General features: G+C 38.9%; 1 protein-coding gene across 1 annotated transcript; it reads left to right on the top strand.

Moving 5' to 3' along the window:
• Positions 1 to 302: 302 nt before the first annotated feature.
• CHP1 (calcineurin like EF-hand protein 1) lies at positions 303 to 25,181 on the top strand. Its single transcript, XM_089521918.1, has 7 exons — positions 303 to 390; positions 11,408 to 11,480; positions 19,914 to 19,994; positions 20,454 to 20,581; positions 22,052 to 22,113; positions 22,720 to 22,842; positions 23,495 to 25,181. The coding sequence occupies exons 1-7, from the start codon at positions 324 to 326 to the stop codon at positions 23,546 to 23,548; spliced, it is 588 nt and encodes a 195-aa protein (XP_089378044.1). The 5' UTR covers positions 303 to 323; the 3' UTR covers positions 23,549 to 25,181.
• The last annotated feature ends 490 nt before the right edge of the window (positions 25,182 to 25,671 follow it).

The following is a 25,671-nucleotide window of genomic DNA, read 5'->3' as shown; positions in this document are numbered from 1 at the left end:
GCGGGGCGAGCCTGGAGGGAGTGGGCGGGGCGGAGGCTATAAAAGGGGGCCGTGCGCGAGCTCTCTGTCAGTTCAACCTCTGCAGCCGAAGGAGAGGGAAGGGAGGAGGTGGTTGACTGCGGCTGCGCACTCGCTCCTGGCGCTGGGCCTAGGGAGGAAGACTCGCTGGGCTTTGCGTTGGATGTGAGGCGGCTGCTGCTGCTGCTGCTGCTGCTGCTGCTGCTGCTGCTGCTGCTGCTGCTGCTGCTGCTGCTGCTGCTGCTGCTGCTGCTGCTGCTGCTGCTGCTGCTGCTGCTGCTGCTGCTGCTGCTGCTGCTGCTGCGATGGGCTCCCGGGCGTCCACCTTGTTGCGGGACGAGGAGATCGAGGAGATCAAGAAGGAGACAGGCTGTGAGTATGCTCTGGCCCCGAAATGAACTCCAGCTCCCAGAGTCCCATAGCCTTGAGCCAGACAAAGAGTTAAAGCGGGGCCAAACCGGGCTATTTCTCCACTGTGGATGTGATTGAATAAAAGCTTCAAACACAGACGCGCACATAGGAAACATAAACCCATGCTTCTTCATCACCGTCAAAATACTAGACAGCTTTCAAAAGGCAGCCAAGGCATATTTCTCTCCCAGGAAGCCTTTCCAGATTCAGATCCTTGCATTTGCTCACCTTGACACTTGCCCTGACTGCCTCTCCCTGTTTTAATAGTGGGTTTAACAGCTCTCCCCAGTAATTGAATTGCATTTTGTTGTGGATGGGAGGCTTAAGGCAGGGGTTTTGGGGACTTAATGAAACATGCTGTTATTGTATTTCATGGATATATTTTTCGATTGTTTGGAGAAGTGGAATATAAATAAAGATTTTTATTGTTATTATTATAAAACGGAGGATGTTTTGGAATGGCACTTGGGCAGCAGGTTGAAATGGAGGACGTGTCCGGAGAAAAGGAGGACCAGGTCTGGTCATGCTGAGCAGGAAGCCTAGAAATGTAAACTCGAGCTGCTTGATCCTGCCCAAAATGGAGGGTGCTTTGGAATTCCTTCTGGATGGAAGGCTGAAATGGAGGGCGTGTCCTGGAAAAGGAGGACCAGAAAAGGTCTGGTCACCCTGAGTCCAAAGAGCTTGTGGGGGCAGTTGTTGTCTGTCTCCTAGTTGCTGCTGCTGTTGTTGTTGTGTGCCTTCCAGTCATTTCTGACTTAGGGGACCATAAGGCAATCCTATTATGGAAATTTCCTTGAGGAGGTTTGCCATTGCCATGCTCTGAGGCTGAGAGAGTGTGACTTCTTGCCCAAGGTCACCCAGTGGGGTTCATCTTTCATGGCTGAGCTGGGACTGGAACCCTGGTCTCCAGAGGCGTAGTCCAATGCTGGAACCACTCTCCTAACTTCCTATAGGTACAGGTTCCTCCTGCCCTGGTCCCCAAACTGTGTGCCCTTTAAGAGATTTGCTTGGACTTCATCTCCCAGAAGCCTCAGCCGCGTTGGCCAACAGCCTGGGCCTCTGGGAGCTGGAGTCCAAGATCCCTTAAAGGGCACCGTTTGGGGAGCCCTGGGTACAGGGCGAACTCCCCCCTCCTCCTTCTCCCGCCCAGCTGCCGGAGGCGAAGGAGGAGCCGCGGCGTATCCTGTTGCATCTGGTCACCCTCGACGGCCACGTGACCCGGGAGGCCATGCGTCACCCTGAAGCACCCTTTTCTCCTTCAGGGGCCTTATTTCCACCGCCTTCCTCGCAGTGACGTCAGTGGTCCTCAAACTGCCCCTTTAAGAGATTTTTTTGGACTTCAGTTCCCAGGCGCCTCGGCCATGTTGGCCCATACTCTGGGGTTCTGGGAGCTGAAGTCCCAAATCCCTTGAAGGGAATAGAACACAATCATAGAGTTGGAAGAGATGACAAGGGCCGTCCAGTCAACCCATTCTGCCATGCAGGAAATCACAATCAAAGCACCCCCGACAGATGGCCATCCAGCCTCTGCTTGAAGACCTCCAAGGAAGGAGACTCCAATACACTCTGAGGAAGGAGTGTGTTCCACTGTGGAACAGACCTTACTCTCAGGAAGTCCCTCCTAATGTTGAGCTGGAATCTCTTTTCCTGCAGTTTGCATCCATTGTTCCAGATCCTAGTCTCTGGAGCAGAAAAACCAAGTTTGCTCCATCCTCAGTCTGATAGTTTGGGGACCACTGCGGTAGGTGTCACCCCCCTCCATTGACCTCATACACCCACACCGTTTGTTGTGGTTCTCTGTCTTCAAGCCGTTTTCGCCTTAGCAAGGTCTTTTCAGAGGAGCATTGCCCTTGCCTTCCCCTCTGAGGCTGAGAGAGTGTCATTTGCCCAAGGTCACCCAGTGGGTTTCCATGGCCAAACTGGGAGTTTTGCTGAACCAATGAACTAGTGGCCCAACACTCAAACCACTCGCCATGCTGCCTCTCTACATCCCACTCCATACAGAATCCTTAGTAATATTTTCGTATTACTGTTACTTGTAAATCCCATACATCGCTGAATGTAATGGCAATCCACATTTGCCACGTTGATTATTTGCGGATTTGATTAATATGTTCTCTTTAGGAATCTCTAGGTCCTCCAAAGCAATTTTGCCAGACGTTTGTCATAAAGTTGTTCCAGAGACCCTAGGAGTTTCTAAAGAAAACACTTGTCTAGCCATTTGTAGGTCTTCCAGCCTGATTCTGTGGCCAAGGTCTGGCAGAGGTTGACCATAGAATTGCCCCAGAGGACCTGGAGAGATGTTCCTTCAGGCAGAAAGAATAGCGACTTTTATTTGTGGTTTCCCTTCACCCCAACCCCAACGAATGTGGAGGAACAGTAGTTGCGACAGAAACAACTAGCAAAATTGAAATGACACCTTTAAATTACAGTATCATAGGCATGGCACCAGTGTATTTGCACATACATGGTTTCATGTGGTTGAAGTGAAAAGTTGGTTAAATGTAATCTTTTAAAGAAACTTTAAAAATAATTAATTTTTTAAAGAATAGTTTTTTAAAATTTAAATTTTAAAATGTAAATTGTAAAAAAAACTTGGGGCCTGTCTTTTCTCCTCCCACTAAGCCTTGCCCCCGCACACCATCTCTCCAGTGTTTTGAAGGGACACAGGTGAATGCCACATCCCATTTCTGACTAAAGGGTAAGGTGTTCCCTCGTGTGGCTTGCATTACACACACCGCCACCTACCCTCTAGTGACATCCTGGCTTTCTCATACTGCTGGGATCGTGTGGTTGTAGTGTCATCAGTCCACTTACTGGACTGAACAACTCTTGGGGTAGAGAGGTAGAATAATCTTTTTTACTTATTTCAGGAAGATTTCCTCCCTCCCCTTTCTATTGATGGAAATGCTCTTTTTGGTTCTGTCACCCCCTTTTTAAAAAATGCTGTTGCTGAAGAACATACAGAGACATTTTAATGATATATGATAATATATCCAGGGTTAGCCATATTGGCTGCATGTTGTTGTTTCTGCATGCCTTGGAGTTGTTTCCAACTTATGGTGTCCCTATCAGGTTTTTGGGTTTGTTTTTTTTTGGCAAAATCATCAGAAGGGGCTTGCCATTGCCGTCCTTTGAGGCTGAGGGAGTGTGACTTGCCCAAGGTTACTCAGTGGATTTAATGACCAAGTCAGGATTCAACCCCTGTTCTCCAGGAGTTAGAGTCCAACACTTCACCCACTAATCCACAAAATAGTGATACCTTTATTGGGTCAAAGAAAATGCATAATATACATGTTGCAAGCTTTCAAAGTTCTGCTGGCTTCTTCATCAAACAACAGCGTTAAAAATCATACAGGAAAAAATGACAATATTAATGGATAATGGGATTTTTTTGGACAATTTATGGCAAGTTATCATAACTGTAAGAGCCAATAGTATGTGCCATTTGAGGAAGAAGATGCTGAATCTGGCAGGAATTAACCATTTTAATGTGATCATTCTGATGTAATTTTTATTTTAGTTACTTGCAAGTGTAAGTAAATCCTTACATATGTTATGTTCTCTGCTTGTGGCAATGAAATAAAAAGGGAAAAGAGCTTGCAATCTCTATTCTCTTGGTAGTACTACACTTGTCCTCCACATGTAATGATTCAGAGCAAGTAGTGCCTCTGTTGAAGGCTTTGTCTTCTGAGTTCTCCAAATGATATCAAAAGCATTGCTTGTCACATCCTGAAATTGTTTTTAACATGTTGATTTCATGTTTCCTCAAGCCCTACCTTTTCATCAAGTCTTTAAATTTTCCATTTCAAATAGCAATAGAAAGTACATTTCTATACTGCCTATCAGTGCACTTTAGCACTCCCTAAGTGGTTTGCAATGTGTAAGCTAATTACCCACAACAAATTGGGTACTCAATCTAGTGACCTTAGAAGGATGCAAGCCTGAGTCTAGCTTGCACCCTTGGCTGGTATTGAACTCACAACTGTGAGTGGCTGCAGTACAGGCATTTAACCACTGTACCACCAGGGCTCCTGTATTATGTATTCCATACTGTCCCAAAGCCTAACAGTACAATCCTATGAAGGTCAACTTAAAGACACAAATCTACAAAATCGTATGCTTGCTCACAGAAAAGTGTATGCCAAAGAAATGATTACATATTCTTTCCATGTTTATTTTCCCCCTTCTTACTTTCTACTATGTACAATTATGATTGTAAATATCTTCAGATATGGACCTGTCATTTTATGATAGGGGTATGCTATGTAAGCAGACAGATGGGACATTATTTGTAAATAAATAATACAGCGGCTGGCATTCTGCTGGCTAGTCCCAAGTACAGTAGACCCATTAAATCAGTTGATGAACAGTGACTCAAACTGTAGGTAAATCCCATTGATTGTAGTCAGGAGTAAGAGCAGGATTTAGACCAGTGCCTCTTTGGCATAACTTGAAGTGGTTTGATGTACAAGTTAATAAAGCAGTATATAGTTGTGTTGCTGCCTTATATAGTGTTTTTTTATTTATTTACTGCATTCTGAATGTTATTTAGCAATTTTCATCTTGTGATAAGGTTGAGCAACCCAATAATATGATAGCAATTCCTGTATATCAGTGAAGAACTGTTAGACTGCATGATGGCTCCATGGCTGAATTAGAACCTTAATATGAATGATTAAGTAAGCAAATGGTGCCTACAGTAACAATGAGATATGATGCTGGATTATCAAAGACTGACTCCAAATGCCCAGTGATTTTTGTCTTGCCCTAGTTCTGTTTTTGAAAAAAGTTACTGCTCTGAGTACAACTGGAAGGATCGTACTGTACAGTGGACCCATGTTATACGCTGGGGTTTGGTTCCAAGATCTCCCGTGTATAACAAAATCCGTGTATGCTCAAGTCCCATTACATATAATGACATAGCAAAATGGTGTCCCTTATAAAAAATGGAAAATCAAGGTAAATGTATACTTTTTTGGAACATTTTCAAACCGTGTATGCTTAAATCCGTGTATAAAAAATCCGTGTATAAGAAGGGCCGACTGTATTAGATCACTGTTCCTGGTGTGTCAGGTCAGATGCTTATGGAAGCTCATGAGCAAATGATGGGTACAGTAACAGAAGTAGCACCCTTCTGTTTGCACTACCCAGCATATTGTCCACTATATTGGAAATAACATTCAGCCATTTAAATTTCTTGTTTGTATCATGGGACTGCTTCACCTGAAACAGTAGGAAACTTTAAAAAATACCAAAGGTAAGGCAAGGCAGCATGCTTTCCAAATTAACAGCTTGCAGTTCTTTGTGAAGGAGGTGGTAACCTCTGAACTAAAGGGTTCTTGCTGACTGCTTTCAACTTTTTCCAGTTGCTTAACTGCAGTGAAAGAAGCTAAAAATATACTTAATGGTTTCCTGGAATTACTTTGTGTGTGTAAGCAACTACTGTAGTTACCATAGGGATAGTATGTCAGTGCAGATAGGAGGTTTACTGATATCAGCCTTTGTGTATTTGGTCTTTCAAGCAGCTACAGAAATACCTGCTGGGGATGCTTTAGCTGGATATTCTGCACAGAGTAGGGGGTTGTATTCAATGGCCTGTGAGGCCCTTTCCAACTGGATTATTCTATGATTCAATTATTCTGAACTCCTTACCAGGGAATCTAGAGTAAAATAAACTGTCATGAGATAAGAGGAAGCATGGGGCAGGCGGATGGAATAAATGCCTAGTTATCATGACAGAAAGAAAAAAGTAGGTTCCTCCAGATATCTGTACTGAGATGAAAGGTGAGCAATGGGACAACCAAGTTTCTGGACAGCACCAGATTATAAGGTTAATTAAAATAAAAGGATTGTGGAAAACTTCTAAAGGATGTATTGAGTAAACGGGAAGCAAAGTGGCAAATGCAGCTTGGTATAAAAATGTTTAAAGTGATGCATGTTGGGCCAACAAATCCTTCCTTCTAACATGTCTTGTTTGATGGTGACTGATAAGGAAACAGATATTAAGGACATGGTGGATAACTTAGGGCCCAAACAGATAGGCCAAAATAAAGCTGCTTTGGGTCACTTTGGAGATATGTTGTTTAAATGACACAGGCATCTTAAGAGGTCAGAAGCTGCACCAAAGCTGCGCTCCAGTTTTTATGGCTGGAGCATGGCTTTGGTACAGCTTCTGGCCTCTTAGGACACATGCATCATTTAAACAGCACACTTCCAAAGTGACCCGAAGCAGCTTTATTTTGGCCTGTTTGTTTGGGCCCTTAGTGAAGACCTTGGAGAAAGATGTGGCTACTGTGAAAAAAGCAAACTGCATGTTAGGGATCAGTAGGAAAGGGATCAAAGATGCTAATACAGTATATCTTTCTACAGATTCAGAGTTCATAGCTCAGTGGTAAAACTTATTTATCTGATATTTGATTAGATAATGATGTTGATGTTTTCATTGTTGCCTGTTTTTAACTAATTCTATTTTATATGACAACCTACTGTTTATATGTATTTTATAGATTGTTCACCATTGGCAGGTTTTATATTTTTATTTATTGATTATCTGTATGTACAGCGCTATAGAAATAAACTATAATAATAATGGGATTGAGTCTCCCTTATCTGAAATGCTAGGTGCTGGAGGTGAATTGGATTTTGAGGTTTTTTATTTCAGTATATTTGAATATACATAATGAGATATCTTGGAGATGGGACCCAAGTCTAAATATGAAATTAAATTGTTTTATGCACCTTATACCTATAGCCTGACTGTATGGTAGATTTAGACATAATATTTTAATAATGTTGTACATGAAACAAGGTTTGTGTTTACTGAACCATCAGAAAGTATTACTTCTCAGCCACCTAGCTGGACAAGTTTAGGTTTTGGAATTCTGATTAAAGGATAACCAGCCTATAGTAACAATTGTAATTTGATTGTTGCTTTCAAGTCATGCCTGATAAGGACATCTTATTCCCATTTACTAGTGTTTTAGTCCAAAATGTGAATGCTTTTAAAATGAACTAAAATAATCTATGTGCTGCCAACAAGTAGAAGGCATTTCCTGAAGAGTATTAATTACATGTTATGCAGACATTCAGTGAATGACTAAATCCCTGAACATTTAAGAAATAGACTAGGAGATGAGAATTGGGAACCTGGCTGAATACACTCTGAAATGGTAGAGATTAGTACAAATTATGCCTGTACCTTTCTGACAATTACAGCAGAATGAATCATTTTAGAAAAAGGTTGCCTACATCTGGAACATAAATTTGCAAAACCATGTGCATTCCATGCACTGTGGCTGTGAAATAATACTTCATTGTTAAAATAATGTGCTTCTATCATTGTCCACCATGTTGAGTATGACAGGCACTTGCCACTCATACACTGATTTCCTTGGGAGTTTTCTTCTACAGGACCAGGAACTTCATGATAGCCCAGAGTTCAGTACTTGAAATTTCACTTTTTTATCCTGGTTTTATCAGGTTGTGATAAAAATTTCTGAAAAAAATAAGAAATTAGCTACGATCCTGCAAATTGGCAGTTTACAATGCAAAATAATACTCTTTCAAGCTACACTGACAAATTCTGTTCAGATTTTAGGAGGTGGGTTGGGCTGAGAACTTTCCAGCACTCCCTCGTATCATCCTCTGTCAGCAGTGCCCCTCTATTATTATTATTATTAACATTTATTTATAAAGCGCTGTAAATTTACACAGTGCTGTACATACAATCTTTTTAATTGGACGGTTCCCTGCCCTCAGGCTTACAGTCTAAAAAGACACGACACAAAGGGAGTAGTGGTGGTCTACTCTTGACAGTTCCTGCACAAGCAGATAAATGGCCTCAAATCTGAATTAGAAATTGGTGATACCACCAAAATAGAGAACGTCACCCTTTTTGGATGTTTAGTCTGACCTGCGATTACCTGTTCTGTGGGGTTTGTGTGTGTGGGGGGGGGGGTTCAATGAAAGATTTGAAAGGAAAACAGCTGAATTGAGATATATTCTGTTTCCAATCAGTTCAAGGTATGAACAGATCCACTGGTTTCTTGGCCCACTGTATATGTTAATGTATGAGTTTTCATCACAGTTAGATTATAACAAAAGAATTCCCAGGAAATATCCCTACTTAAAGGAACCTGACTTTTGAGTAAACAGAATTTTATAATTTTCACACCTCAGGTTGTGAACAGCCCTGTATCATTGTACACAATTCTTATGACCGGAATCACAATTTGCATTACTAATTTGTTATGCTCAGATACCACTTCTGCAACAAAGCAGTTCATTAAATACCATCACATTTATTTTATACTCAGCACATCTGAAGAAGTGGACTGAAATTCATGCTAAAATAAATCAGTTAAGGTCAAAGATCCACCACTTTCTGTTTTATACTGAAACAATTAAGAATTATCTCCTTAAAAATTGATCCTCACTGGATATCTCATGTCAGGATGTGACTCCAAGAATAAGGACTGGTTTAGAAGATAGAAGATCTCATTTTACTCTCAACTTCCAATTAGCAGATACTAAGACATACAACCAAAAGTAATTAAAGTCACTACTAATGACTTGTAGGTTACAAAATTGACATTTTGGATATGCACTTTTAAAACTCTGCAGACTACATAACCACAAGTAACACAAACTTCGGTTAGTACATTAAAATATAATTATGCACATTGAATTGGTTTATTAAAATGAAGACTCATTTATTCCTGTAGACCTGTATCTTTTACTTGGTTGTAACAGGTAGAACTAAACTGGCAACATGGCAGTTGGTTAGAATAATAATGATTCTTACATCAGATAAACTAAGGCGGGGTACAGACCGCCGCTTTGCGGCGGTCTGCCGCCGCCGCCAGAAGGTCCGCGGGGGAGCCGGAGCCTTCAGACGGCCCGACTCCCGCGCGGACCGAAAAAAGAAGCTCCAAAATGGAGCTTCTTTTTGCGTCGCGTTTGCGACGTAGCGAGGCGCCAGGGGCGCGCTCGCTACGTCAGCAGCGGCGCGACGCGTCTGGACGCTGTGCGTCCGATACGTAAAGATGGCGGCGCCCATGTAGAAGGGGCGCCGCCATCTTGTACGGACGGAGTCCGTACTAGGCCATGGGGCGTCTAAAAGAGACGCCCCTTTTTTAAAATGGGACGTCCGGAGGACGTCCCAAATGGCAATGTAGAAAGCCCCTAAGATTCTTAAGAAATTGATTCATGTGAACCCATGGTGTTCATTAGTCAGATTTAAACTTTTAAAAAGTATTTTAGTATCTAGACTTAGTGATCTAGGTGAGTCATACATTATAAAAAAGACTAATGGTTTTATACTTTTATGGAGAGATTCCTGACTGAATGAGGAAGTACTTTAATACTGTGTACCACAGTAACCATTGTAGTCTAATAGAATGGCTGTAGCTTCATTGGAAAGTTCCAAGGCCTTTGAAAATCTTGAATAGAAATTCCACCATAAGATTTGTGAAACAGTGTACAGTCTCCCTTCCTAACTCCCGGATCTGAAATCTACAACTTTGAATATCCGCGGAGGGGCAGCCTCCGCTATTTTCAATTGTGTGTGCACCCGGGCTGCATGCATGAGGGCGCGCCCCATTCAACCCTATGGGGCTTGAATAGGCACAAGCCCCTGTTTTCACCGGGGGGGGGGGGAGGCAGAACGGATCCCCCCGAAAACAGAGGAGGGCCAGCTGTATTTTGGAACTCTTAGTATAATCACAACAGAGCAATTATTTCTGTAGTTTAGACTTTAGTCCTATAGTTGGTCCTTCTTATACATGGATTTTTTATACACGGATTCAAGCATACACGGTTTGAAATGGTTAAAAAATATAAATTTTAAATATCAAACCTTGATTTTCCATTTTTTTAAAAGGGACACCATTTAGCTGTGTCATTATATGTAATGGGACTTGAGCATACATAGATTTTGTTATACATGGGGGATCTTGGAACCAAACCCCAGCGTATAACAAGGATCCATTGTATAATGATTACCAAAAGAACAAAAACAAGGCTCTTCTCTTTCACCACTGCCTTTTGCATTTGCAGTGGAACCTCGGGGAGTACTAATTAAAAGAGACCCATTAATGGCAGATGTTACTATAAATGAAGAGCCAATGTGGTGTAGTGGTTTGAACATTGGCCTGTGACTGAGGTTCAAATCCTTGCTTGGCCATAGTAACCCTTAGGCAAGTCACAATGTCTCAGTCTCAGAGGAAGGCAAAGGCAAAGCCCCTTTGTACATAATCTTGCCAGGAAAACCACATGATAGGTTTACTTTAAAGTCGCCATATGTCAGAAATGACTTGAAGGCACACAGCAGGACTAATGGCAGGCAGACATAATTGTTCAACCAATTTATTTGCTGACATTGTGGCAGTTTCAATCTTTGATGCTGAATGAGAAATTGGATAATTTAACTGATTTTTGAAACTGTTTCAGGTATTTCCGTTAATCTAAACTTATCCTAAAATCAATGCCTTGGCAAATGATAGAGATAAACTTCAAAAATAAACAAAGATCCCACCAACAATGTTTTTATTGAAATGTTTAAGAGTTACTGTCTCAGGTTGCAGCAAAAATTGGTCTAAACTATAAAAGCCTCTACTTTTCAATGTAAAATAAACAAAGAAAAAGACCCTAAAGTTGAAGTAAACTTAATTTATTCTGGTTGGGCCATATTGTAGATATTAAAATTTTTGTCTTACCAAAAACTCATGTACCTCTTTCAGGCTTTTCCAATAAGTATCTTAGATATGCTGGTACAATAATTAGCTATGGGATCATTAACCATTTGTATGGATAGTGAAAAGTTTTCCTCGTAGGAGAGTGATCTTTTTATGCTACTTCTATTAAGATTTGTGGTGATCTGAATTGTGGTGAGATGGCCCTTAACTTTGTTTTCTGTGGAATGGCTTAATTGTTGTCAATGTTGCTTCTCAATTTAAACTGGCATTCTTTTCTTCAGTTTCTCACAGTCAGATTACTCGGCTGTACAGTCGGTTTACAAGCTTGGACAAAGGAGAGAACGGCACTCTTAGGTAAGTATTTTGTGTTGACTTACACATACATGTACTGCCTCTGTCCAGTTACTCCTGAGTTCAGCTCCCAATGCAACCATGCATCTCAGGTGCTTCCACAGAGTCCTTTGCGCTCAGTCCCCAAAAAAGGGTTTTTGATGTACTTGGGCTTGTAGCAAGGAGAAAGGGCCAGGGAATTTATTTTGCACAGAAGTCACATAAGATAGCATTTGCGTATTTGTATTGAAAACAGATTCAGGGTCTGTAACCTCAGAATCTAATAAATAGAAATGGCTGACGTGAGTGATAAGTTAATGTGAAACTGAACAATGTTACAGAGAGATGATGGAAAGTATGGTATATGAGCAGGGTATATGTAATGCTATATTAAAAATGTTGGAGAATTTCAGGCCAGTTAATTTCAGGCAACTCTAATTCACTTTCTAATTATGTGCCTTCAAATAACTTCTGATTTATAATGATCTAAGACTAACCTATTTATTCAAAGGGGTTTACCATTATCTCATACATTATCGAACTTTTGGTGGGGAGTATACTTTGTAGCTAATGCCTTTGTTGTAATCCACTTTGATTTTGTGAGAAAAAAGCGGAATAGAATAGAAATAATAATAATAATAATAACAACAACAACAACAACTGAAAGGAGAGAAACAGGGTTATGGTGGTACATTCCTTTCCAAATCCAAAATTTGTCAGCTCTAAAACTCCCATAAACACCTCTTCTCCTGTCTAGCACCAACTCTCAGCTTTTGTATTTAAATATTCACAACTTCTAATAAATACATAACATAAGAGAATTGTTTGGCTTCTGAAAGATATTCCTATGGTATAGTGTTTTGTGGACTAGATCCCACTTTATCATCAATTTATCTGATAGACCAGGTTTCTTTTCTGCTGCCAGAAAGACAGCATCAGTAGTAATGTATTGGGAGAGGCTGTGGGTACTGCAACAGTGAGAGAGAGATGATCAAGTTTGCAGGACCCATTAAAAGAGGTGTGTGCTAACTCTGAGCACTCCGTTTCCAAAGGCCTGGCTTTGGAGGGAGATCCTTGGAGTGAAGGTGCTTTGGGAGCAGAGACTTAGAAAACTGCTTGTGTCATGGGACAGGAAATTTTTCTAACTCACTTCTCCAAGGCTGTCTTTAGCTTTGTTGATCCCCCCTCTTTTGGCAGCAACACATTTGGAAATAGGCTATTGAGACCCAGTAGCAACCTTTGAAGGCCATCACTATCTTCTCCCCCCTGTGTAAATACACTACACTAGCATAATGGACTATTATGTTAGCATGAATTGCAAACATATTTCTGGTCTAGTCTTTTGAGAATTACAGGACTCTATTCTTGTTACAAAAGATTAATGTCACTACTCTGTTAAAGTTTTCATATATATATTGTTCCTGAGTTGTCTCCTCGGTTAACTCACTCAAATCAGTTTACATGGGAGAAGCTAAAGAATTAATGGAATTGCAAAATCACTAAGAATGAGCTAGTGTTTAGACTGGTGAGTTCTGCTTCCTTACTTTAGCCAACAATTTTCCTAGTCAAACTACTGTTTCTCAAGTTCCTGGGCCCCTCTCAAGAGTGGCTGAAAAGACTAAAAATGTAATTACTTGTCATCAGCTTGGATCACAGAAAAGATCCCAAAAGCAGGCTCCTTTACTGCCTCTAGACAGGGAGATTAGGCACAGGAAGGAGCCTGCTACAAAGCAATTGTGGAATCTCTTCATTCGGAACAATGTGATAACAATGTCAAAGCAAAATTGTGATTTATGAAGATCTAATACAGAGGCATTTACTAATCTTTACATCAGCACGCTGACAAATCTGCCTTTTAATCCAACACAGTATATTCATGTAACTAGAGTTATTTTCTCATTGAGCTTGAGTGAGAGGATTACACTTTGTAGAGCATTTGAAAGTCAGTATAACCTTAGGTGCCACATAGTTTTCTGTGTAAGATGGAAAAACAACAAAATCCAGAAACTAACTCTTAAAAAAGTAAAAGCCTCTTATGATTGCAGTGCATATAACAGTATTATGTTCATTAATGTAAAAAAACTGGAGAGAGGCAGGATAACACGCATTACCTTATAATGGCTTTTTAAAATTGCTTTCCTGTTTAATCATAGTACTATAATATACATATATGGGAGAGATGATGGAAAGTATGGTATATGAGCAAGGTATATGTAATGCTATATTAAAAATGTTGGAGAATTTCAGGCCAGTTAATTTCAGGGAACCCTAATTCACACTTTTTAGTTTGTGCCTTCAAATAATTTATGACTTACAGTGATCCTAAGATAACCTATCACAGGGTTTTCTTGGCAAGATTTATTCAAAGGGGTTTATCATTATCTCATGAATTATCAAACTTTTCAGACCATAAATGGATGCTTGAAATTTTGTCATAATGTCTTCACATCAACTGTAATTTGTTGTGGCTCCAGACGTCTGTCACAGAGAAGGCTAAATGTTTCACAAAGCTACAGTTCCAAAATTCCATAGCATTGACCCATGACAGTTGAAGTGGTGTCAAACTGGATTATTTCTACTGTGCAGATGAAGCCCTAAAGTAGACTCATATCTGCTGTAGCCATTCCCCCAACACTTAAGTTCTGTTGATTATCAGATGTATCAATCTCAGTTGTTTAGAATTAATGAATTTAAAAATGTGCAAGCATTTTTCAGGACGACATAGAGTTTATTAGATAGTTTTGCTATGATGTGAAGAAAAGAGAAGTAACAATTTCCTGTAAGTTCCAGCCTAAGCCAGGTGAAATAGGTTTTGCTAAGGTAAGAGCTAAGTACATATAGCAACGCACAGATTGTTTTTTGGTGTTCATTTACTTTTATGGCTTGTGCAGATTTTCCAGTTAGCATTTTTAGTGGATAATGTCCTTCCATGAGCAAAATGGAATGTTTAAATGCTGGTAAGAATGGCAGCAAAGAATTTTGAAGGTGTAGTTACGTTTAGTTAATTTTTAATCTAAACTCTAGCCATAAACATAAATTTAAACGTGAATGTCTGCATTTAAATCTCAGCAGCAGAAACTTAACAAATTGGGACAGAATACAAGGGGGTCTTGTGTACCTTTGAGACCGAGAGAAAGAAATTGGCATAATAAGCTTTCATAACAACAGAATGATAATGTAATTATTCTTAGAAGTGCTGTTGATTTGTCATCCATGCCATGTAGAATAACCTATATTTGCAGATCTTCCCTGTTGGTTGGAACCATGAACCAAAGAGGAATTTGGCTACCTGAAGAAGGGGGCATGGATGACTCTTTTGCTGTTGCTATTTTTATTATTTAACCTCTCCCTGGAAATTAGCATTTTCCCCTGCTGTGCAAATACCAGCTGAAAGTTTGTGTAAACTGGGGAAATTATCTTAGGTAAAAGGTTAGTCTCAAATTGGTGCAGAGGAACCTTTTATAAAAATGTGGATTAACCCCTCCTGCTTCCAGTCCAGAGGCAGGAGTCATGTGATCTTTACCAGAACTTTCTAACAAACTTTCCTGCCTTTCCCTTTAGTTTTTCAGTTCCTGCCTTTGCCACAGCCAAAGACTGTTGGTTGTCTTCTTTCTCTCTCTGTTCTTGTCTGCATATGCATGAGTTTTTCCTTCTACTTTCCCCTTTTGCATTCCTGTTTCTTAATTCTAACAATGTCCTCTCATCTTATTTTTCTCTGAGTACAGAGCTTCTGATGGAGTTAGGAAAGATAGAGAAATCTGCGATTGTGTGCCTTCAAATCATTTCCGACTTATGGCAACACTAAGACAAACCAGAGGTGGAATTTTCTTGGCAAAATTTGTTCAGAGGAGATTTTCCATTGCCTTCACTGAGGCTGAGAACATGTGACTTGCCCAAGGTCACCCTGAGGTTTCATGGCCAAGGAGTAATTGAACCCTGGTCTCCAGAGTCATCGTACAACACTCAAGTCACCATACCACACCTAACTGTTCTTAAACGAAATGTGGAAAAGGACTATACGATCCTATGGTTATCCACATGTTAACAGTTATTTGGAGCCAGCAAAAAAGCTGACTTTAAAGTAGACCCATATCTGCTGTAACCATCCCTCCCCAACATTTAAGTTATGATACAAATTGTGCCCTAATTCCCCAACTGATTTAAACGCTTTTTACTAAAGATTTTTTTAAAGGCAGAATAAAAGTTAATAGACTTTTTGGTGTTCTTTCTAGTCTGGGTTGCTATAGTTGACCTGGCTTTAAATTTCATCTTAGATAGAACCACTTTACCTTTGTTTTAAAAGCAGCCACTAAAAGCTAAGATTACCCTAAAAGCCTAGAAGAGACTTCAGACACTGTACAGTGAATTCGGACTGTTTCTTTTTTGTTTTTGAATGTAGTTTCTGACTGAGTTTATGTAGCTGCACAGTAATTCAGGTAACTTATGGATCCAATGCCCTTTTACCAGAAGTGTTATCATCAGAGTAACCCCTAAAATAACCGATCATATCGCTCACTTTCAGTCTCCTGCTCAGATGAGAGAAAGGTATATATATATCATTCTCTTCCATGCCAGCATTCTCTGAAGATGCCAACCACAGCTGCTGGTGAAACATCAGGAATAAACTCCTCTAGAACATGGCCTTATAGTCCAAAAAAACCCCACAAAAAACTATGGATGCCGGCTGTGAAACCCTTTGATTTTACAGGAGAGAAAAGTGTTTTTTGTGATTCATGTCTTATACTGATGACATGATGGGAGACAAATATGGCCATGAAGCTGCCACATATGAAGTGTTTCCATCATGGTCTGAGGTCTACCAAGATGATCATTCTCACAGTCTTCCACATCAAGATCTGTTTCATTAGCTCAGGCAGAAAAATGTAACACCAGCAGAATTCCTAACTTTTCCAAATGACGAACCAAAGCGGTAGGCATTTCAAATCGGTATTTCCCAGATGAAAGTCCTGGAGATGAAAGCAACTTTTTTCCCACCCTTTGACTATACAGCAAATGCAGTAGTAAAACACCCAAACAAGTGTAGCTGTGAGAGATTAATTTCTTCCAGGTTTTCTACCCAGGTTTCTGTGATGCAAACTAGGTCAGCCTTTTCATCAATTATTAAATGACGGATGACAGAAATTTTGTTTTGAAGTAAACTGATAGTCAGAAATAAGACCAGGAGGCCAGAAGACAGGCTGGTAAAATAAACAGGAACATTTTTGCTTGAAGGAATTTACTTGCTATTGCTAAGAATGGCCAGTAAAAGATACAGAGGTGTAAGATCATAGAATCATAGTGTTGAAAGGACCATCCAGTCCAACCCCCAGCCATGCATGTTGAACTACTCTCCCTCTTTCCAGACTTATCCAAACCTTACTCTTATAATAGATCTCTTCCCATAAATATTCAAATAGAGGCACTGTCTTCCCTCCCTAGATAACTTACCGTAGACTAGTCACAAAAAAGTGGTAAAATTAATAAAGTTACTCCTTGATTTTTATTCTCAAAGCCTCATCAGATTGGAATTGTGCCTTAAATCATATTCTTCCTATCATAGGGATCAAACGTGTTTTGTATCTCTTCTGTTTTCTAGCATTTCTTCCTTTAGTAGTTGTCACTATCACTACTTAGCAAGGTTTTATCACTCATCATACATATCAGTAGTATTCATAAAATGGGGGTGCTCTAGTGTCCTGTTTCCACATAATATGTTACTTTTAATTCAGTTTGTAATTATGGTGTTTGAAGTAGAACTGTCCTACTTGCATGGTGTACAGTAATAAACTCTGGACAATTTGGAGAGAATCAATGGGTTGTTCATGGCTTGAGGAATCTTTACCAGGTGACTTGAGGAAAATATAGAAACAAAGATGTTATGAATGTTGTGTCATGCATGGCTGCACAAAACCGTTCTGGCCAAGTAGTGAAAATAATAATAATAATAATAATAATAATAATAATAATAATAATAATAACAATAATAGCTTATTTATGTTATCACGCCTCTCCCAGATGGATCAAGGAGAAATTACAGTCTGCTAAAATACATACATCAATTCTTAAAATGCATATTAAAACACATCAATAAAATTAATAACAATCTTAAAAACTAACTCATCATCAAGTGGCAATGCAATAAAGTTATGCAATGGTCAGGAGTTATTTTTTACATAAGGTCAGGTGTATAAGCTTGCCGGAAGAGGTCTGTCTTAAGTGCCCTCTTAAACACTTCCAAGGAGGTAATAAGATGGATCTCTTCCGGAAGACCATTCCACAATTTCGGAGCAGCTGCTGTAAAGGCTCTCTGGAAGGTTGATATAAGTCTGGTTGATTGGTGTTCTATCACATTCTTCCCAGTTATTCTGATAGTGCGGGGCAGATTGTGTAGGAGAGGCGTTCCTGCAAGTAACTCAGGCCCAAGACATATAGGGCTTTAAAGGTAATCTCTTGTCTTGATTTCTGTAATGCGCTCTATATGGGGCGACCCTTGTACCAAGTTCGGAAGCTTCAGTTGGTGCAAAATGCAGTAGCCAGAGTGGTCATTGGTTTGTCCAGATTTGACCACATAACACCTGATTTAAAATCTCTTCACTGGCTGCTGATTAGCTTCCGAGTGCAATACAAGGTGTTAGATAGCAGTACTGTAAATATTCTAAAGAGACCAGATCCTGTCTGATCTTGGAAGCTAAGCACAGTCAGCCCTGGTTAGTATAGTACTTTGTTGGGAGACTACTAATGAATAACAGGTGCTATAGGCTATATTCAAAGGAAGGAACTGGCAAAATCACCTCTGAATACGCCTGGCTGAAGAAAACCGTATGAAATTTGTACAGTTGCTATAAATTGACAGATGACTTGAAGGTACATACACATACACTAAGCTAGAAGGAGGCAGGTTGTTAGAGTCATGTTTCCTTTCTGTTTTGGGGTTAAATTTAAGGTGACTGATTTCACTATGCTCTATGTGCCAAGATCAGACAGTAAGGATATATAGACAGGCATTCTTGTTTGCTTCCCAGAGTTGCTCTAGGGGAGAAACATATTCACCAAAGCAGCAATCGAAGTCCAAGTCTGAATGCATTCCATAATATATGTGTGTGTGGCTGGCATTTAACTTCCATTGTTAAGGTGATACCAAATAGTTTTGCGTGAGAGAGAATAAATGGGATTTTAAGTTGACAGCTCCCCTGATTTCCACTAAGAGATGAGAAATAAATGAGATTTTGATATAACAGAGATGGGGTTGCAGCTCTCCTTTAGGATTGTTATACCTAACACTGAAAGTGAGGATGGACATTGGTTGACACTGTGGTATTCTCCACGTATAGTGACTATGCTCTCAGATGTGGTGGAGTGGCAGTTGGATTTCTCCAAAATGTCCTAGTGAAAGGAGTTATGGGGGAGGGGAGAAGCTCTGCAAAACCAAGAAGTCTGGAATGGATCACTGATACAGCAGTTCAGCTGTGATGTGAATTTTCTTCATAGACATACATTCATCCAATTTCAAAATCAGGCAACCTAGTGAGGTAGAACCCTGTTGATCGGGGCACAGACCTGTTGAGTGTAGCCCAAAAGCTATTAAGGCAGAAGTGGGACACCTTTGTATCCCAGGACCCTGTGTGGGCTACATAAACTATCAACCCTTCCCGATATTTTTTTTAAACCCCAAGTGTCCAGAAATCTACTTCTGGTTCTCAAAAAGTGTATTTTTATGTTAAAAATCACACTTTTATTAAACATTACACAAAACCTATTTTAAAAGAGCATCTCACTCATTTTTTGATTAGAAAAAGGATCCTTGAGAGGTGTCTAGGTCAATAAAAAGATCCTTGAATGGGTGTACTTTCCCCACTGCAATCTCAAATATAAAGCTAATTTACAGGATTCCCCCCACCCCTCTTTTTTGTTGTATTTGGGTTGACAGTGGAAAGAGAAGCTTGGGGCTGCGTCTTCGGGACAGAAGGGGAAGGTGACAGATGTGCTGTGACACAAAATTATGAAACATAAATTCATAATGGCCATTTCTTTGAAAGCTGCGATTTCTTATAAACCCCCATGTCTTGCTACCCTGGTAGAAGCTGCTTATGTATAAAAGTGATTTAAGTATACCTGTGAGTAATGGTAATTGGTTATTTAGAAATTGATGAAGAGAATATTAGAATTACTGTATAGGAAAGTTGCCAGATTCTAGATTAAATACTATACTGTATTTTATAAACCACTGTACAATTGCAATGATGGCAGATAAAAGGCTATTATATGATGAGTGAATATTGATTTTTAATTATTAATGCTGTAAACTTAACTTTCCTAAATTACTTTTAAAAGTAATTCATAGCTATCATGTGGTGTCAGAACCATAACTAGTAATCAGCCTTGTACAAAAGGTTAACAAATTGATCAGAAATTTTACTTTGGCTAAAAATGGATATGAATTTGTTTTTGGCATTGTAGCCGTGAAGATTTCCAACGCATTCCAGAACTTGCCATCAACCCACTAGGGGACCGGATTATCAATGCATTCTTTCCAGAAGGGTAAGTTCCATAATGCATTTACTTTCTAAACTAGACTGTGTTGATTGTAGTGCTTTTTGGATACATCTAAGACATGTTCTCAAACAGCATTTTTAATGTGAAAGCCATATCTCAGGACTGCCAATAAAATATTAATTAGTTAGTAAATGAAATTCCTTTTGTAATCTTTCAAGCAGAGGGACTGAAAATATATATTTGTGGTAAAAGAAGAGCAGTCAGTCAATGGTTTAGATCTTCGGTTTGCTGCAGTTTGTGTCTAGGCAACCTACTCAAAGCAGCACATATTCATTTGCTCTGCTAATGAAATCTCTAGCTAGAATCTTCAAGTATTAGCCCCCTAAAGCATTAATGAATTTAGATTTTTTTCTAATTGCTCTGCTACATTTTAGTATGATAGAAATTTCAATGAGATCATTCTCTTTCTTTCTCTTTGTCTCTGCACACGCATTCCATATGCAGAGAAGACCAGGTGAACTTTCGTGGATTCATGAGGACTTTGGCTCACTTTCGGCCCATTGAAGATAACGAGAAAAGCAAAGACCAGAATGGACCTGAACCACTTAATAGTCGGAGCAACAAGTTGCACTGTAAGACAATTTTAACTACATATCTATCTACCCAGAATAATTGTATTACTTTGTATCCATTTCTGTCTACTAGTCCTGCATATTGAAATCTGCCCATCTTTCTCTAAATCTAATTTGCACCTGATAGAAATAAAAGTAGAATGGTTTCTGAAAATGTGAAATTTTCTTTATGCCATTTCTTCAAGCAGATCTCCCAGTTTTCATATTTATTTTAGTGCTCATGCTTTTATCATAACATTTATTACTTGATAACTTTATTTATTCATTACTTGATAACTTGGAATGGATCTCTAAAAGGTAAAATGCCTGCAAGATGAATATTTCATAGCATTTGAACCTTGAATGAGCATTCTACCTTTGAGTTATGCATTTGTTCAGGTTATATTACCTGCTTTCTGATGCTTCCACAGTCTCCACCAACATCAATATCATTACTCCTTACATGTAAATGAGGGCCAAATATACACTAAATCTATATGGAAGTTACTTTCTGCAAGTTTGTGAGCTAAAAAGATAGAGGAATTGGCCAGGAATTCCTCAGGAATTATAAAATGCTTACCTTTTACAGTTCCCCAGCTAAAACAAAAAAGAGTTAAGGTACAATAATTAGCAGTGAATAAGAAATAATTTAAAACCATAGGTTTGTCATATAATTTTCATTGGGTCCAAAATTATATGAAGTGGTTTAGAAAGTAACTACCTGTTACGTGAATGTTTTAATTGCTGATCTGAGTTACACTTCTGGACATGTATCTGCAAATCTTCACAGGTTTTCTGTCCCACCTTGGTCCCACCCTTTATTTTCTTCAGAACATCATTGCTTAATAATATTTACCCTCTTAATGTTCCGATCTCATGACACTCCATTCCTTACATTTTCATACTGGTTTCCTATTTGCTTTCAGATTTTCCATGCCCTACCTCCCCTACCACTTCACTGTTATCGCAGTTGATCACTGTATGTAAGCTTTGCTTTCCCAGCTCAATTATCTAGTGTTTACTATTCTTTCAAATTAATTCATCCCTTCTGCCTTGTCAGCCGTTAAGCTTGGAGCTGCTACCCAAAACATCTGTGCACAAACATTGAGTTCCTATATTCTATTGCAGGGGTTCCCACCCTCCTCAGATTTGTTGATACATTTGCAAATTTGAGAAGCTGTTGTAAACACCAACCCAAAATGGCTTGCATGGTCATGTAGATGATTTATGTGAAGTAACTTGCACAAGAAACTGAATAAAAAGTTAAGTCTGAGGAAGCCTCAAATAACTGATGAAGCTGAAAGAGAATCCACTTTTTCCTTTCTTCATGTGGTGGTCATATTACTGAATAAATCTGTGTAGGATTTCTTTTTTGTATATCCTATCCCCCATTTTTTCTAGACCCAAATCACCAAAACTTAGAGAAAAAGTTATTTCCCTGTTGTTTACCACCAGTTGGAAAATGTAGCTAATTGTTCATTTTTCCTATAGTTGCATTTCGACTTTATGATCTGGATAAAGATGACAAGATTTCTCGAGATGAGCTACTTCAGGTAAGCTAAGTTTCCACAGTCCTCATATTGTAAATTGTTTTTTCGACTCTTATTTTAGATTTAAACTCCTTGGGTATGCCATATAAGGAATTTGGGGATGTGTAATACAGTAAATCTAAAGTACTTCCTAACATTGGAAGGTGGTGAAAGAATAAGACTACAAAATGGCACAGGAAGGATGAAAAAGGAAAAAGTATCCATTGTGCATCCCAGACAGTACTACAAGATTCGTTTTCCAGACTGAGTGGACGCTGGATGGGTCCACTCCAATGGTTTGGTGTGTGCATGTGTGTGTAACATACTAATCAGGTTTAATTAATTAGTTCTGTGATGTTGATCCAGGCATTGGAGAATTCTGAACATTATTTTGCTAATCTGGGAAAATTCTGAACACAAGAAAGCTTCTCTTTCAAATAAAATGTGGGGTTAATAGTTTGAAATTCATCTGGGAAGATGACCCTACTTTTAAAAAGATCTTCCCATGTTTTACCTCAGAAATGTCATTTGGCCTGCACTTCTTATGAAGTACTGAATTAATAGAGAACTCTTCTTGCTTTCATTGTTATAAATAAACAGACCCCAACCTTTATTTTGCTTGAATTGCAGGTGTTGAGGATGATGGTTGGTGTAAACATCTCTGATGAACAGCTAGGAAGCATTGCTGACAGAACAATCCAGGAGGCTGATCAAGATGGTGACAGTGCAATATCCTTTTCAGAGTTTGTTAAGGTTAGCAAACAGCTTTTATTATATGGTACATCTCATCACTCCACTGTCAGTTTTTCCTGGTCAGATGTAGACACAGATGAATAGGTGGTGTACAAGTATCTTTTTATGTGTGCTCTTCTATTTTCTTTGTTTTGCCATAGTTGGCAAGTGGAATGTCACTCAGTTTTGTAGAAATTGCAAGAAACTTCTCATTTTGACTTAAAGTTTTCTACATGGAGATGTTTCTTTTTCTAAATTCCTAAATTTTGAATGGCCTTACAAATTATTACAAACAATCTTATTTCTTAGATTGTACGCCATAGGCAGGTTTACTCTTTTATATTTATTGTTTTTATGTACAGCACAATAATAATAATAATAATAATAATAATAATAATAAATTGCCAGTCTTATCAGTATCTAAATGGGTACTGTCTGAGAGTTTTACATGCCATCATGGAAGGAAAGTTGATTATATATTGAACTAAAGACATTAGTGTTGCCAAGTGCAATTTTAATTTCCGATATTTTTTAATTAGGAGATCAAAATTTACAAAAATTTCTGCAGTGCACAACTTCAAGCACCTGAAAGAATATCACTAATTAAAGCAGAGACTTAACATTATATTACTGGAATCTGTAAGAAAATGCTAACAGTTCTTCTTTTTCACAGGTTTTGGAGAAGGTGGATGTGGAACAAAAAATGAGCATCCGATTTCTTCACTGATGAATCCAGGCCAATATTTTTGTTGTCCTAATATTTAAGGATTATAGTTCTTTTTACTCTCCTTTCTCTTGAGCATTGCTACTGGTGCATGCGAGGTACATCTCCAAAACCCTCCCCAATTTGTTCCATCAGCGTGAACATTCCTTCTGCATCAGAACAAAGGAACATGGCTGCAGTGCAGCTTGGAATGGAGCATTGAAATGGTCTTTTCTTCACGGTTATTTTTGAATTGTTTTCTGATTATAAATGATTTCTTCCTGTGTACTGTACTCTCCCACCATTCTCTGGACTCTGAATTAGAGAGGAAGGCAAATTCCACTGTAGAGCTGGCTGTGAGCTGTTTCAAAAAATGTACAACAAAGATCTGATTGGTAATACTTATATTTCACTCTTTTTCTTACCAGCATAACAGAAACTGCCTTCTACTCTCTTCTTGATTTTGTTTAAATAGATTCCTGTCAGTTTCTACTAAACTTCTTAAAATAATTATGCAGGGCCAGTGGTTTTGTTTTCAGAACTAAGGCTTGGATGGTTATAGCCTTCCAAGTGTGTCAAATGTATACGAATTTGTCCACAGGGAGATGGGACATCTGCCAAGGGTGTAAGATATTAATGTTGTTTATTTATGTATGTAATTTCTTTACTAATAGAAGTTAAATGCTTTCCTGCTTTCCATTTTGAAATTGCTGTTTGTAATGTGAAATCCTCTGTTTCTTGCTTGTGCTTTTGATTAACTATTTTTCACTGAATGTTTGTAACACTGTTTTTGTTGCACAGTTGTAGGGAGAGTCTTTTTTTCATACTAAATATGCCATACTAGATCACTTGATTTTTCAGTCTCCACCGTACATGTGAAAGTTCAAACTGGAGGAATATAATGTGCTCTCAAATTCTGTGAAAAAGCTGTGTTTTTAGGAAAATATCTAGCACATGTACAACCTGTGACCTAAGGAGATTTATTAATTCTATTTTACTTCACTAATTCATACACCCAGACATAGTTAACACATTGGCTGAAATAAATATTAACACGTTTAATGAGCAGTACAAAACTGAGTGATAAAAAAAAAATGAGATGTGATAAACTCTTTGGACTAGCTTGCTTTTGCTGTTCATAAACAATTCTATTGTGCTCATCCTCAAAGCAGCTCAGCAACAGTTTTTGGTTGTGCAACTTAACTTTGCAGTGTTGCAAAAAATATTTCTACTGAGAAGAATATTCAAATACTTTGGTCCCTTTCTATTTTCACATGTCAAGCTTAAATAAATATTAAGTGCATTATATCCCATTTAATTAAATCTTGCACAGTTTAGGATCTTTCAAAGTTGATTTGCACTACTTTACACTTTAAATTGCACAAGGAATTATCTTTTCAGTCCAATCATTAAGTTGTAAACACCTAGGGAACATAACTGAATGATCTCTTTTGAACAAAATGTTTTGGGATTCTGATCACAATATAACATAGGAATATTATAAAGAGAAGGAAAGTGATAGTTAACACCAAGATGTTAGATGTGCTTATTTTCAAATAAGCTTCATCCTTTGGTTCTGTAGCTGTAATCCACAGTTGTGCCTTGTCCAACCTCTTGTATTCATCAGTCCATGAATAAAGTCCTTGAACTTGGAAAATTCCCTTGTCATTCTTTTAGGAATATTGGAGAGGGTAGATTTAGGAGGATAAAAGGTGAAAGTGAGTTTGGAAATATGAATTTCTTAAGGAGATTTCAACCTGGTTTTCCAATGCTCTGAGCTTCTAAGCTTAATTACAGTGTTTCTTAGCTTTTAAAAAAAACTTGCATTTATTTCAGTTCCACAAAACCCCTGATTCAAAAGCAACAACAGCATTTTCAAACAGGCTTAAGATACAAGTATAAACGACACTTGACAGGTAATTCCATTAAGGTGGCATTGTACAATTAAGATAAACACAAAAGCCCACTGAGGGAGCCTTTCATGACAGGATCGCATTCAAGCTAAAAGTGTCTCCTTAAGTCAGCAGTTCCTGACAGTGGTCTGGGGAAATGTGAGGTACTGGTAACATAGTCAGTGAGAGTTGACAAGTCCTCATAAAAGGAGTGGGATTTTTTTTTTTTTTGGGGGGGGGGGACGTCCATTGGAA

This window comes from Sceloporus occidentalis, unplaced genomic scaffold (assembly GCF_023333645.1).
Source record: "Sceloporus occidentalis isolate IW3139 unplaced genomic scaffold, rSceOcc1.0.p SCAF_4, whole genome shotgun sequence".
In the NCBI taxonomy this organism is placed as follows: domain Eukaryota; kingdom Metazoa; phylum Chordata; class Lepidosauria; order Squamata; family Phrynosomatidae; genus Sceloporus; species Sceloporus occidentalis.
Note: the sequence above shows the minus strand (reverse complement) of the source record. Positions and strands in the feature narration are given on the sequence as shown.